General features: G+C 39.2%; 1 protein-coding gene across 34 annotated transcripts in view; it reads left to right on the top strand.

Annotated features, from left to right (window-relative positions):
- The window catches only part of KLHL3 (kelch like family member 3), a 289,234-nt gene that overhangs the window by 166,863 nt on the left and 108,898 nt on the right, over window positions 1-13,473 (top strand). For 24 of the 34 annotated variants that reach the window (XM_081500695.1, XM_081500692.1, XM_081500696.1 and 21 more), the window contains one exon: window positions 6,446-6,565. The exons of the other annotated variants lie outside the window; for them this stretch is intronic. In XM_081500695.1, coding sequence (XP_081356821.1) covers window positions 6,446-6,565 — 120 coding nt within the window. The remainder of the gene's footprint in view (window positions 1-6,445; window positions 6,566-13,473) is intronic. 34 annotated transcript variants of the gene reach the window in all.

Below are 13,473 nucleotides of genomic sequence, written 5' to 3'. Positions count from 1 at the left end.
TTGCCTTCTTGGTTTGGAAGGAAGCTATTTGTGAATTGGACTGTTAGGAATGTGATTAGTAACATACCTGTTCTTGAACTGGTTTATGAAAGAGCACATTACAAGAATGGCAGCAGCTGCTGACCAGCTTTGATGCATCATGACGGGCTTGTATGAAAATTCTGAGTTCTGTCCAATTAATAATATTAACTCCAGTACATGCTGTAGTTCCCCACAGTCAGTGGAGTGAAATAGTGCCATGGCACAGGTGCTAGAGGATTCAGTCTTTTTCATTGGCTTGGTTTGGCCACACCATGAAGAACCTCAGAGAGTGGATCATAAGGATTGAGTCTCCCTTGGCCTGTTGGACTGTGGACATTATCCCAAGACAGTGGACATTGCTGTGAAGAGCATAGGCCCTGGAGTGAATTAGACATGGGTCTGAGTGTCAGTTCTCCACTTAGTAGTTATGTGGGATTTCTGGACAAGTTTTATCTTAGTGCCTGAGGAGGTTATCTTTTATAGGGTTGTTCTGAAGATAAAATGAGATAGTAGAGGTAAAGTAAGCTTTCAGTAAATGTTAACTGTTACTACCCAGGAACCATAGCTTACTGATGCATTATCTTCCCTGGGTCTGTGTGGCCTGTTGCAGGGAATCAACTGATGCTTGAACTGAGGTGGCGCAAGTTAAAAAGTAGGAGAACATGGAGCTCTATAGCAGTCTGTGTGTGTGGGTGTTCCTTGAGGACAGGGCAGCACTATCACACCCTGAATCCCGTGACCTGGGTATCTTCAAGTGCCAGGTCGTTCATTTGTCCAGATGCAGAAATCTCAGTTGGGTCACTTTGGCCTTGAACTTTAGGATTGAGAAATATGCTAGTTCTCCCAGAGCCCGGTAGGTTCCAAAATCTTCTCTTGTCCTTTGCTGCCCAGACCTGAAGAAGTGGAGTCATGCTGATGAACCCATCATGAGAAACTGAGGTACAGCAGTCAGAGTGTCATTTTATTAATTTGTGATGAAAAGTTTTACTGGCACAATGTTCCTGAGGGCCTGCTACCACACTTTCTTGCTTCCTGAAGGAGAGCCCCAGGGGAAGCCAACTTGATCAAGAGGCTGCATTTGTGAGCTGGGGACTGAGTAAGGGCATTTGAGTGTTTATAGGCTTCAAGTTCCACAGCAGGGATCTGACATGAGGCTGAACCTAATGATTGATGATTAAATCATTTCTTCCATAGATAGTATGGGGTAAGCTGGGCCAAGAGCTTTCTCAGCCTGGTTCTTGTTTTTTGATTTCCCTTTCTAAAGGACAATTTCTAGCCTTTTTTTTTTTAAAGGACATTTTCTTTATTGAGGGATTTTAATGCACTCGGCATAGCCTTCCTCCAACTCACAGAGTTGTGTTGACCCCTGTAGGTGACTTTGCCTCTCTTTATTCTGTCTCATTTATAGCTGGACCGTCATGTGCTTGGGCTCTATCAGTGTGGCCCATGCTGCCTGAACTTTATTTGCATCTCTTGAAGATTTTCAGCAGGGATGCAGTTCTTAACTCTCAGCCGTGTTTCTTAGACTCCCCTTTCCCCTCCTCTCCATTTTCTCACACCCTGGATGCTCCAGAGTTCCTCATTTGGCAGATTCCCCCAAACACATCTGGACAATTAGATGCTCCAAGGTTTCTATGTCTCTTGCTTTGCTGACATGCATGCTATTGTCCTTTCTATTCATTGCCTGGATTTTTCTTAGTGATGGAAAGAGCCTAAGAACTAACGCCACAGGCAGTAACTCTTCTTGCTTTCTTCCTTCTTCTCTAGAGGAGTGTGACTTTCTCGTCTACCCCTGCCACCTCCCCCACCCCGCTTCCTGTCAAGAGCCTCCTGATTCTGTATCACCAATGCCCCAAACTAGTTTGGCTAAGAAAGCCCCTCCCCTCCCCCTCCCCCTCCCACCTCCTTTGGGAAAGGACAGAGGGGGAAGTTGAGAGGGATAAAGCTATAATTATTTTAGAGGATGTGAGAAAAGATGGGGTAGTTGGTAGTTATACCTCATTTACTTATCCATCCATTCAGTTACTCAGTAATCATTTATTGAGTACCTGCCATGTGCCATAGGCTAATGATACAGAGGGAAATAAGACACCATCCTGGTTCTCATGGAGCTCAAAATGTAGGGTGGGCAGTGGTATGCAAGAACCAGCACTCACCTACTTGCTAGAGCTGCTTGTTAAATTTTTAAGAATTTTGTGAGTCAGTCATTAAATTCAGCCCTTATTAAAAAATTATGTGATTTACTAATAAATTATATTAAAGACATAGTAAAGACTCATCTCTTCCTAATTACTTTACTAATGGGCTTCCTTGGTGGCTCAGAAAGTAAAGAACCTGCCTGCAAAGTGGGAGACCGTCAGCAAGAGGTCTGAGGGTTGGTGAAAATGAGCTAGACATAGGGGACAATGGGTGGGGATAGGGCAAAAGAGCTTGGTATATTTAGGCAATTGTGAGTATTTTAGTACTTGAATAACAGAAAGTCTTCAGGACAGCAATGAGATGATGAAGCACCAGGCGGGGTCTCTGAGATTTCTTCTGTGTGCAGTGAGGAACCAGTGAGAGGTTTCACATAGGACGTGCCATGCATACAGTGACATTCTGTAAAGATCATTCTGAAGTCTGTGAGGAAGTTACTGTAGTAACCCAGGTAAGAGAGCATGATGGTCTGGACCAAAGTTGTGGTAGCAGTGACTGTGAGATGGGAATGGGGTTGAGAGAGATTAAAGGACCTAGGACTGATGGGACTTGTGGTAGTATGTGAAGTGAGAGAGGGAGGGAAGAAGACATCAAAGATGATATCCCAGTTTCTGCCTTGCATAGGTGAGTGGGTAGTTGGGTATGACTCTGAGACAGAGAGTACAGAAAGACGAATAGGCTTCAGAGAGGGTGGGGAGCATCAGTTGAGTATAAGTTACTATGAAAAATCTAAGTTGGGGAGTCAGTTCAGATACTGGATAGATGGATCTGGACTTTAGAGGAGAGGGGAGGGTGGGAGAAAAGGCTATGGGAGGTGGCATGCCATGAAAGAGGGCCTGATGTTTACAGTTTATGTATTTTTGTTTATAACTCTTATAACTATTATAAGATTTTATGTTTATTAATTTATAGTTTAATTTTGAAGTCCAACTTTACTTTCATTTTTAAGATTCTTAGGGTTGGGGGCAATGTTTGGGGCAGACCATCCCCATTCTGCTCTACTGTCTACCGCCCACAGGGACAAAGTGGAGGGTTTTCAGATCAGACTTCATTGATGATAAATATGTCATGAAGACCTACTGTGAGCATGGCCTTCTGCTGGGCAGGCTAAGCTGTTGAGAGTCCTTGGACACATTGTCCCTGCTTACCAGGAATATGGAGTCTAGCATGAGGGGGCTGGGTGTTCAAATATGTGCTATGAAAAGGTCATCAAACACGGGTTTGTATTCTATGTGCAGTTGAGCTACAGGCCAGAAATACTATAAAAGTTTAGGGGAGGCAGAGATCACTTAGGAATGAAGTAGTCAAAGGACTTCATAGAGGAGGCAAGACTTAACCTACTGGGCCATCCTGGAAGACTGGAAAATTCAAAGACTTAACACAACAAGGAAGAGCAAGCTTCCCAGTTACTAGTCACAGGAGATTGTTGTTAGCACTTCCAGAATGTCTCTCTTTGATTTACATCTGTCCCATATATGTAAAATAGAACTAATAATCTCTGTCCACTGGGCCTTTATGAGCTCTAATCTCATAAAGTTTCTGTCAGAAACCTTTAGTTGTTCTCTGATCAATACCAGATATTTTCTCTTCCTAGCGTTTAAGTCTCTGCAATTTGAAGACAGTATTTATAATGAATATTTGTGCAGTGTTTTACAGTTTCTAAATTTACTCCAGGAATGCAAATATAGTTTAGTATTAGAAAATATGTCATATACCACATTAACAGATTAAAGAGAAACATCCATATGATCATCTCATTAGATTCACAAAAATATTTGATAAAATTAATATAATTTATGATTAAAATTAAAATGTGAGTTTCTTAATTTGATAAAGGCCATCTACAAAAATCCTAAAATTAACATACAATGAGGAAACATCACAAACATCTTTTTTAAATTTAAAATGAAGAAGATGACAAGAATATTCATTAGGACATTTTATGTTTAACATTCTGTGGTATATGTCTAAAGGTGGCATAACAAGGTGAGTGGGGAAAAAGAAAAAGTATTCAATAAGTGGAACTTACAGGAGAAAATTAGATCTGTATTTTGTATGGTGACATAAAAATCAACATTAGATAAAATAAGGGCTTAAACATCAAAAGCAAAATCATTAAAATTTTAGTATAAAATAGAAATTTACATCTATCTGGCCTAGAGTAGGGAAGGACACTTAAGTTATAAAAGAAATTATAATTTGTGGAAGTTTTAATAGGAAGTTTTTAATTTTTACTAGATCCTCCCTCTCCTTGATAACATTCTCTGTTTTGAAATTTTCTTAATGTTTTTAAACACATGATTCTGCCTTGATAGTTATCATCCTGTGCTTAGCTAACTTCTTTGCACCCAGAATTCAGATAGTCCCACAGTTCAGGTGTCTGTGGCTTACATTTTCCTGCTGAACTAAAAGTGGGAAGGAAGCCAGTAGAGGCGAGTGTCCTGGTTAGACAAGCTGTGGGTCTGGCATGCTGGTTATATTGGAATGTTCCAATGTTACCAGTCCCAGTGTGAGATCTAGAGAGACTTTCAGGTTTCCAAAATTTTATCTTAACCATAGAAAGGGGTTGCTATGGTTATGAGCCAGTTTGCAAGGCTAGGTGGTAACATCAAGAGAGGCCCACTAGAGAAAGGCAAAGAAAGTTACTGTCAGTGTCTTAGAATTGGTGTGAACTGTGGGTCCCCAAATCTACACCAGTGGAGAAGGTTCTGGTGTTCTGTGAGAAGGGAAAGCTTAGCCTGGTCCAAACAGACATAACTCCAAGTTCCCACACTTGACCTGGAGCTGAATAGTTTTATCAGTTTGGGGAGAAAGTCCTTTTCTTGCTCATTTTTTGGATTCTTCTTTCCCACCCCACCATCAAGTTGAGATATGTTGCTCGCAAGTGATTGAGCATCTCGCTGGCATCCCACAGGAATTTGAGTGTTTTGTCTTTGGTGTAGAAGGCTTTGAGATTATAGGTGCCTCTTGCTAGTCACCACCTGCTCACTTAGCCCACATATAGTCATTTTATAGCAGTTAAAATCCCTTGTCTTTCTATGGGATTATGGTTTCTCCAAAGCTTTCACTCTTATGCCACTATTCTCCACGCCATGGCCAATGTGATCTTCCTGAAGCACACATGTATTCACTTGCTTCCTGCTCCGCTTCTTTGCTTAAAACTCTCAGGACTTCTCATTGTTTTAGAATGAAATCCAAACTCCTTAGCTTTGTTTTTATGTGGCACTTATAAGACTACTCAGTCTTCTAGACCTTTCTCTTGATACTTTCTTTTAGTTTTACTGAACTTCTAGTGCTCTGATCCCACTGGACTCCTTTTCTCTAGGTCTTTGTTCATATTGTTTCCTCTGTTTCTCCATCTTCCGTCTTACCTGGTTAATTTCTGCTATTCCCGAAGATTTCTCTTCTTCCTCAGCTTCTAGTAAGGTTTATTCAACCTGCCATCACTGAGATAGTTGCCTATCCTTTGTGCTTCTGTGAGGGCGTGCACGCCAAGTTGTCTCAATTGTGTCTAACTCTTTGCGACCCTATGGATCATAGCCTACCAGGCTCCTCTGTCCATGGAATTCTCCAGACAAGAATACTGGAGTGGGTTGCCATTTCCTCCTCCAGGGGATCTTCCTACCCAGGAATCAAACCTGCATCTCTTATGTCTCCTGCATTGGCAGGCAGGTTCTTCACCGCTAGCACACTTGGGAATCCCTTTGTGCTATTGTAATTCCAATCAGATCATAATACTCTGATATGTTTATATGTTGACTTGGCTTTCTCCATCACTAAACTCTAAGCTTTGTGAAAGCATGATCTGTGACTTACCTATTGTGTTTCTCTTGAATTTAAACACAGTGCTTGGCACATAGTAAGCTCCACTAAATGTTTGTTGAATGAACCTACATCCCTGTGAAGTGAGTGGTACAGTGCTTAGTCTCTCCTCACCCCATGCCCTTTTAGGGATGGAGAGATGGAGAATAAGGACCTCCCACAAAGTCACACCAGTGCTTGGTGGAAGAAGCTGAACTAGGGTCTGAGGGGTACATTTTGCACTGGAAGATCCTGAAGAAATTCCTGACCCAGTGATTTCCTTCTCTTCTGGGCTTGTGGTGAAGAGAACAGGCTGACAGAGATGCCCCTGGTGGGTGGGCAAATGGATGGGTTTGTGACAGTTGGATCAATGAATTTGCCAACATGTGATCCTCTCTCTCCTCTCCCACTCCCTTCCTGTTCACAGCATCAAACCAAGCTCCCAGCCCCCGATACAGACTGGGGATGATGAAAAGAACCCAAGAACCATCACTGTCAACCCTGCCCACATGGGGAAGGCGTTCAAGGTTATGAATGAGCTGCGGAGGTACTTTTCCTATTTTGCCCATGCCCTTTTGGAAGGAACTTGCTGGGTGAGCGTCATCAGGGTTTGAGAACAGAAGTCAGAACACCACCACCTAGTGAAGTCTGACTCTTCCCCACCCACTCTCAGTCAGTTGGCTTTCCCTTTCGAATTCTGATAGAGACAGAATGACTCCCGCGAAGCTCTCTCTTTTCTTTGTATTTATTTAACACCTATCATTTTAGTGCTTAATCACTGGGGAAAAATCCTTTATGGTTGCAGCAGTTCTGTTCATAAACTTGATTTCCAACTGAACCAGCTGCTTGAAGGCCAATAATAGAGTGATTGCAACACCTACATACACTTGCAGATTAAAGATTGCAGATGCCATGCATTTTCTTTTGGCCTCTCTCTCTTTCTTTGGTCTCAACTTTGTCTTTGTCAAGGCAACCACATGAAAGGGAGAATACCTAGCTTCTAAAGTGCAATTTAACTCTATAAAGAAAGAAATAAAGTGCAAAAGCACTCATTCTCACTGAGCTCAACAGTGAGGGGTATGCAGACTATTTGTAAGGCCAAGGTGCATGTTTGCTGAGCTTTGTTGCAAGACAGGTTCAGGACATTGAATGAGTTTTTCTGTATGAAGGCTGTGCATACAACCTCTTCTTTATCAGAGCTTCCTTTGCTCGTGCCATTATTTTTCTTTTTTATTGAAATACAGTTGATTTACAATGTTATGATATTTTCAGATGTATAGCAAAGTGATTCAGTTATATATACCTTCTCAGATTCTTTTCCATTATAGGTTATTATAAGATATTGAATATAGAGTTCCCTGTGAAAGTGAAAGTCACTCAGTTGTGTCCGACTCTTTAGGATTCCAGGGACTATACAGTCCATGGAATTCTCCAGGCCAGAATACTGGAGTGGGCAGCCTTTCTCTTCTCCAGGGGATCTTCCCAACCCAGGGATCAAACCCAGGTCTCCCTCATTACAGGCAGATTCTTTACCAGCTTATCCACAAGGGAAGCCCAAGAATACTGGGGTGGATAGCCTATTCCTTCTCCAACGGATCTTCCTGGCCCAGGAATTGAACTGGGGTCTCCTGCATTGCAGGCAGATTTTTTACCAACTGAGCTATCAGGGAATTCTGCAGGCCAAAATACTGGAGTGGGTAGCCTTTCCCTTCTCCAGGGGATCTTTCCAATCCAGGGATCGAACCCAGATCTCCCACATTGCGGGCAGATTCTTTACCAGCTGAGCCACAAGGGAAGCCCCATGGTTCCCTGTGCTATAAAGTAAATCATTGTTGCTTATCTATTTTAGATATAGTATTGTGTATCTATTAATTCCAAACTCCTAATTTGTCTCTCCCCTACTCTTTCCCCTTTGATGACCATAAGTTTGTTTTCTGTGTCTGTGAGTCTATGTCTCTTTTGTAAATAAGTTCATTTGAATCATAATGTTAGATTCCACATCTAAGTGATGTCATGTGATATTTACCTTGCTCTCTCTGAATTTCTTCACTTAGTATGACAATCTCTAGGTCCATCTATGTTGCTGCAAGTGGCTTTTTTTTTTTTATGGCTGAGTAGTATTCTGTTATGTATATATAACGTTTTATACACACACACACACACACACACACACACATATAATGGTGATATATGTGAAAGTGAAAGTTGCTCAGTTGTGTTCGACTCTTTGAGATCTCATAGACTATACAGTCCATGGAATTCTCCAGGCCAGAATACTGGAGTGGGTACCATTCCCTTCTCCAGGGGATCTTCCCAACCCAGGGATCAAACCCAGGTCTCCTGCATTTCAGGCAGATTCTTTACCAGCTGAGCCACCAGGGAAGTCTATACACACACACACACACACCATAGCTTCTTATTTTTCTTTTTTTTTACTACCACCAACACCTATTTATTACTTTGAAAAAGTCTTAAAGACATTTATCATTTGTAAAATGCATCATTATCAGTGCTTTTCCACTTAAAAGAAAAAGAGAAACACTGTCATTAAGCCATAATATGCCATTAGCTGCTAGATGCCATCTAGTTTTCTATGATGTTAACTCTGCAGAAATGTACATACATACATTTTATGGATGTTAACATATGAAGAAACAAAATACAGTTAAAAAGGGAAGGAAAAGGAAAATTAACAAATTTCTGTACATATTAATGAATATATATATTCACAGCATGAAAAAAATGTATATACCATATCTTCTATATCCATTCATTGGTCAATGGACATTTAGGTTACTTTTTTATCTTGGCTATTGTAAATAGCCAAGATATGGAGTACATGTATCTTTTTGAATTCGAGTTTTTGTCTTTCCTGGATATATGCCCAGGAATGGAATTGCTGGATCATATGGTAAATCTATTTTTATTTTTTAAGGAATTTTTATGCTGTTCTCCATAGTGGCCGCACCAATTTACATTCCTACTGACAGCGTAGTAGGATTCCCTTTTCTCTACACCCTCTTCAGTACTTATTATTTGTAGACTTTTTGATGATGGCCATTCTGATCAGGGTGAGGTGATGCCTCATTGTAGTTCTGATTTGCGTTTCTCTAATAATTAGTGATGTTGAGCATCTTTTCACATGTTTGTTGTACCAATGCCATTATTTATCACATATTTCATCCTATTGTATGTTATAACTGTTTATCTCCTCTTTTCTCTGTAGTTCATGAGCTCCCTGAGGGCAGGGACAACAATTTCTGAATCATTTTAATCTCTAGCACCTAGTACTTCATAGGAGCTTTGAGTTATTCACTAAAGACCCCCAGACACACAGGCTAGGCTCTGAGATGTGTGGGAGAGGGTGCAAGGTAAAAAATGATAATAAGTCAATGAAAATGGTCTTCCGATAGTGCAAATAAGTGTTATGAAGGAAAAATGTATCAGGTGCCTGACAGGTGGTAGGTGTACAGTGATTATTAGTTTCTTAAAGGGTGTCATGAAAGAAAGCATGTAAAACTGCAACTTTGGAGAACACATCCTAAGGGGAAAGATGCTTGAGCTAAATTCTAAAGGACAGATAAGAGTTAAGAGAAAAGAAAAGTGGTAAGGTTAGGGAGATGTCTTCCAGGCAGAGAAAATGGCATGAGCAAAGCACGTATAGCTGAAGATGTGATTGTTGGGTAGGGGTTTGAACTACTTGTAAAAAAAATTCTATATTCATTTACTTGTTTTTCTTTTCTGCAGGGCCTAGGCTTTGGCATTAAAAACCAAGTTAAATTAGATTTGTCTTATGCTCTATTGCTCAATTTTTGTTAATATTAGGCTTCCTGCCAGATTTCGTAGAAGCTCCATCCATAGTTGTTTTAGGCAGTGGATAGTGCTAACATTCATGCCTAATGTTTGTCATTAAAGAATTTGTATTGTGTTCCCTAGACACTATTGAAGTTCCTCATTTTGTTCCCTTGAGTATGGCTTGTGTCCTTTGTCTGATTTAAGGCTTCAGATCTCCAAATAAACAACCTAACTTTACACATGGAGGAATTAGAAAAGAAGTTTAATCTAGGCTCAATATTAGCAGAAGGAAAGAATTAATAAAGATTAGAGCAGAGATCAAATGAAATATAGATTAGAACAACAGTAGGAAAAAAATGAATGAAGCTAAGAGTTTTTTTGAAAGAATAAACAAAATGGACAAATCTTTAGCTAAACTACCTATGACAAAAGAGAGAGGACTCAAAATTATAAATGAAAAAGGAGACATTACAATTGTTATCACAGAAATACAAATGATTGTAAGAGGCCACTATGAACAATTATATGCCAACAAATTGGATAACCTAGAATAAATGGATAAATTCTTTGAAACATATAAAATATGAAGACTGAATCAAGAAGTAGAGAATCTGAACAAACCAATAATAATTAAGGAGATTTAATCAGTAAGCAAAAATCTCTCAACAAAGAAAAGCCCATGGCTGGATCATTTCACTGGTGAATTCTACCAAATTTCAAAGAAGAATTAACACCAGTCCTTCTCAAACTCTTCTCAAAACTTGAGGAGGACGAAACACCCTCAAACTCATTTTAACAAGGCCAGCATTATCCTGATATCAAAGTGAGATGAGGACACTACAACAAAAGAAAACTATAGGCCAATATCCCTGACAAGTATTAAAGTAAATTTTTTTTAACAAAATACTAGCAAACAGTATGTGTATGATCTGGTAAAATATGATCTGATGAAAGGATCATATACTATGATCAACTGAGATTTATCCCTGGGATGCAAGGGTGATTCAAGGTAAATCAATAAAGATGATACACCACTTTCATAGAATGAAGGATAAAAGCCATAACTTCTTTTTAATAGAGTAGGAAAAGTGTTTAACAAAATTCAACATCCCAACAAATTGGGTATAGAAGGATTATACCATAACATGTTAAAAGCCCTATGTGACAAACCCATAGCTAACATCATACTGAATGGTGAAAGTTTGAAAGCTTTTCCTTTGAGGTCAGGAACAAGACAAGGGTGCCCATTTTCACCACTCTTTTTGATCATAGTACTGGAAGCTCTAGCCAGAGTAATTAGGCAAGAGAAAGAAATAAAAGGCATCCAAATTAGCAAGGAAGAAATAAAATTGTCTGTTTGCAGATAACATGGTTCTGTATATAAAAAACCCTACAAGACACCAAAAAAACTGTTAGAACTTAAAAACAAATTTGGTAAATTTATAGAATACAGAATCAACATACAAAAATCAGTTGCATTTCTATACACTGATAGCTATCTGAAAAAGAAATAAAGATAACAATCTCATTTTAAATAGTGTCAAAACAATAAAACATTTAATAATAAATTTAACCAAGAAGGTGAAAGATCTGTACACTGAAAACTTGATGAAAGAGATTGAAGAAGACACAAATGAAAGATATCCTGTGTTCTTGCATCAAAAGAAGAGTGTTAAAATGTTCATACTCCCCAAAGCTATCTGTAGATTCACTGCAATCCCTATCAAAATTCCCATGGCATTTTTCACAAAAATAGAGAAAACATTCTTAAAATTTGAATGGAATCACAAAAGACCCTGAATAGCCAAAGCAATCTTGTAAAAGGAGAACATAGTTGGAGACATTACACTCTCTGATTTCAAAATACATTTGGCCCCTGAACAACATGGGTTTTGAACTGCGAGGGGCCACTTATCTGAATTTTTTTTTCCACTAACTGCTATAGTATTGCACTATCTGTGATTCCATGTCTTGGATATGAAATTGTGGATATGGAGAGCTGATATAAAGTTAGATGTGGGTTTTCCACTGCATGTGGAGGGGAGTTGGTACTCCTAACCCCTACATTGTTCAAGCGTCAAGTGTACGTGACAAAGCTGTGGTAATGAAAACAGTATGGTATAGACATATAGACCAGTGGAACAGAACTGAGAGCCCAAAAATAAACCCACATGGATATGGTCAACTCATATTTGGCAGAGGAGCCAAGAATATTTAATGGGGAATGGATAGTCTTTCATCAGATGGTATTAGGATAACTAGATGTTCACCTGCAAAAGAATGAAATTGGACGCCTATCTTATACCACTCACAAAAATTAACTCAGAATGGATTTAAAACTTAAATGTTAAGACCTGAAACCATAAAACTCCTGGAAGAAAACAGGGGAAAAAATAAAAAAATAGGACTTTATTAAACTAAAAGCTTCTGCACAGCAAAGAAAATGATCAACAAAATGAAAAGGCAACCTATGAAAGGGAGAAAATACTACCACACCATAAATCTGAGGAAGGGTTAATATCCAAAATATATAAAATATAGAACTCAATAGAAAACAATGGTTAAAAATGGGCAAAGGACCTGAATAAACATTTTTTCCAAAGAAGATACCCAAATGGCCAACAGGTACATGGGAATGGCCTTAACATTACTCATCATGAGGGAGACTCAAATCAGAACCACAATGAGGTATCACCTCACACCTGTTAGAGTGGCTATTATCAAACAAACAAACAAAAAACCCTAAGAGATAACAAGTGCTGCTGAGGCTGTGGAGAAAAGGGAACCTTTGTGCACTATTGGTAGGAATGCAAATTAGTAGGGCCACTATTGAAAACAATATGGAAGTTCCTCAAAAAATTAAAAATTGATCTGCTATATAATCTAGCAATCACACTCTGTGCATGTATCTGAAGAAAATGAAATCACTGTCTTGAAGAGATATCTGCACCTCCAGGTTCATTGCAGCAGTATTCACAGTAGCAAAGACATGAACACAACATTAAGTTTTGGTCAGTGAATGAATGGATAAATAAGATGTGGTATATTTACACAATGGAATATTATTCAGCCATGAAAAAGAGAGAAGTCCTGTCATTTGCACCAATGTGGATAAACCTTGAGGGCATTGTATTTAGTGAAGTAAGTCAGAGAGAGAAAACCAAAGACTGTATGATTTCATTTATATGTGAAGTCTAAAAAAGCTGAACTCTCAGAGAGTAGATTAGTGATTGTCAGGGAGTGGAGGTTGTGGGAAATGGGGAGGTGTTGGCCAAAGGGTACAAACTTCCAATTATAAGAAGAGTAAGTTCTGGGGATCTTATGTATAATGTGGTAACTATAGTTATCAATACTGATTGTATACTTGAAAGTTGCTAAAAGAGTAGATCTTAAAAGTTCTCACCAGAAGAATAAAAGTTGTAACTATGTATGGTGATGGATATATTACCTTATTGTGGTAATTATTTCACAGTATATATCAAATCATTACATTATACACTTGGAACTTACACAATGTTATATGTCAACAGAACTGGGGAAAGAAGACTCTTGGTCTCTCACCAGACCTTATTTTGCCTGGTTTAGCCCACTCCAGTAACTACGTAAAGGCAGAGCTCAGGAAATAGATATGCCCACGGAATTCCCTCCAACTCTCACTTT

Source organism: Giraffa tippelskirchi, chromosome 6 (genome assembly GCF_054371585.1).
Source record: "Giraffa tippelskirchi isolate mGirTip1 chromosome 6, T2T-mGirTip1v1.2.pri, whole genome shotgun sequence".
In the NCBI taxonomy this organism is placed as follows: Eukaryota; Metazoa; Chordata; class Mammalia; order Artiodactyla; family Giraffidae; genus Giraffa; species Giraffa tippelskirchi.
This window is presented reverse-complemented; position numbering and strand designations above follow the sequence as displayed.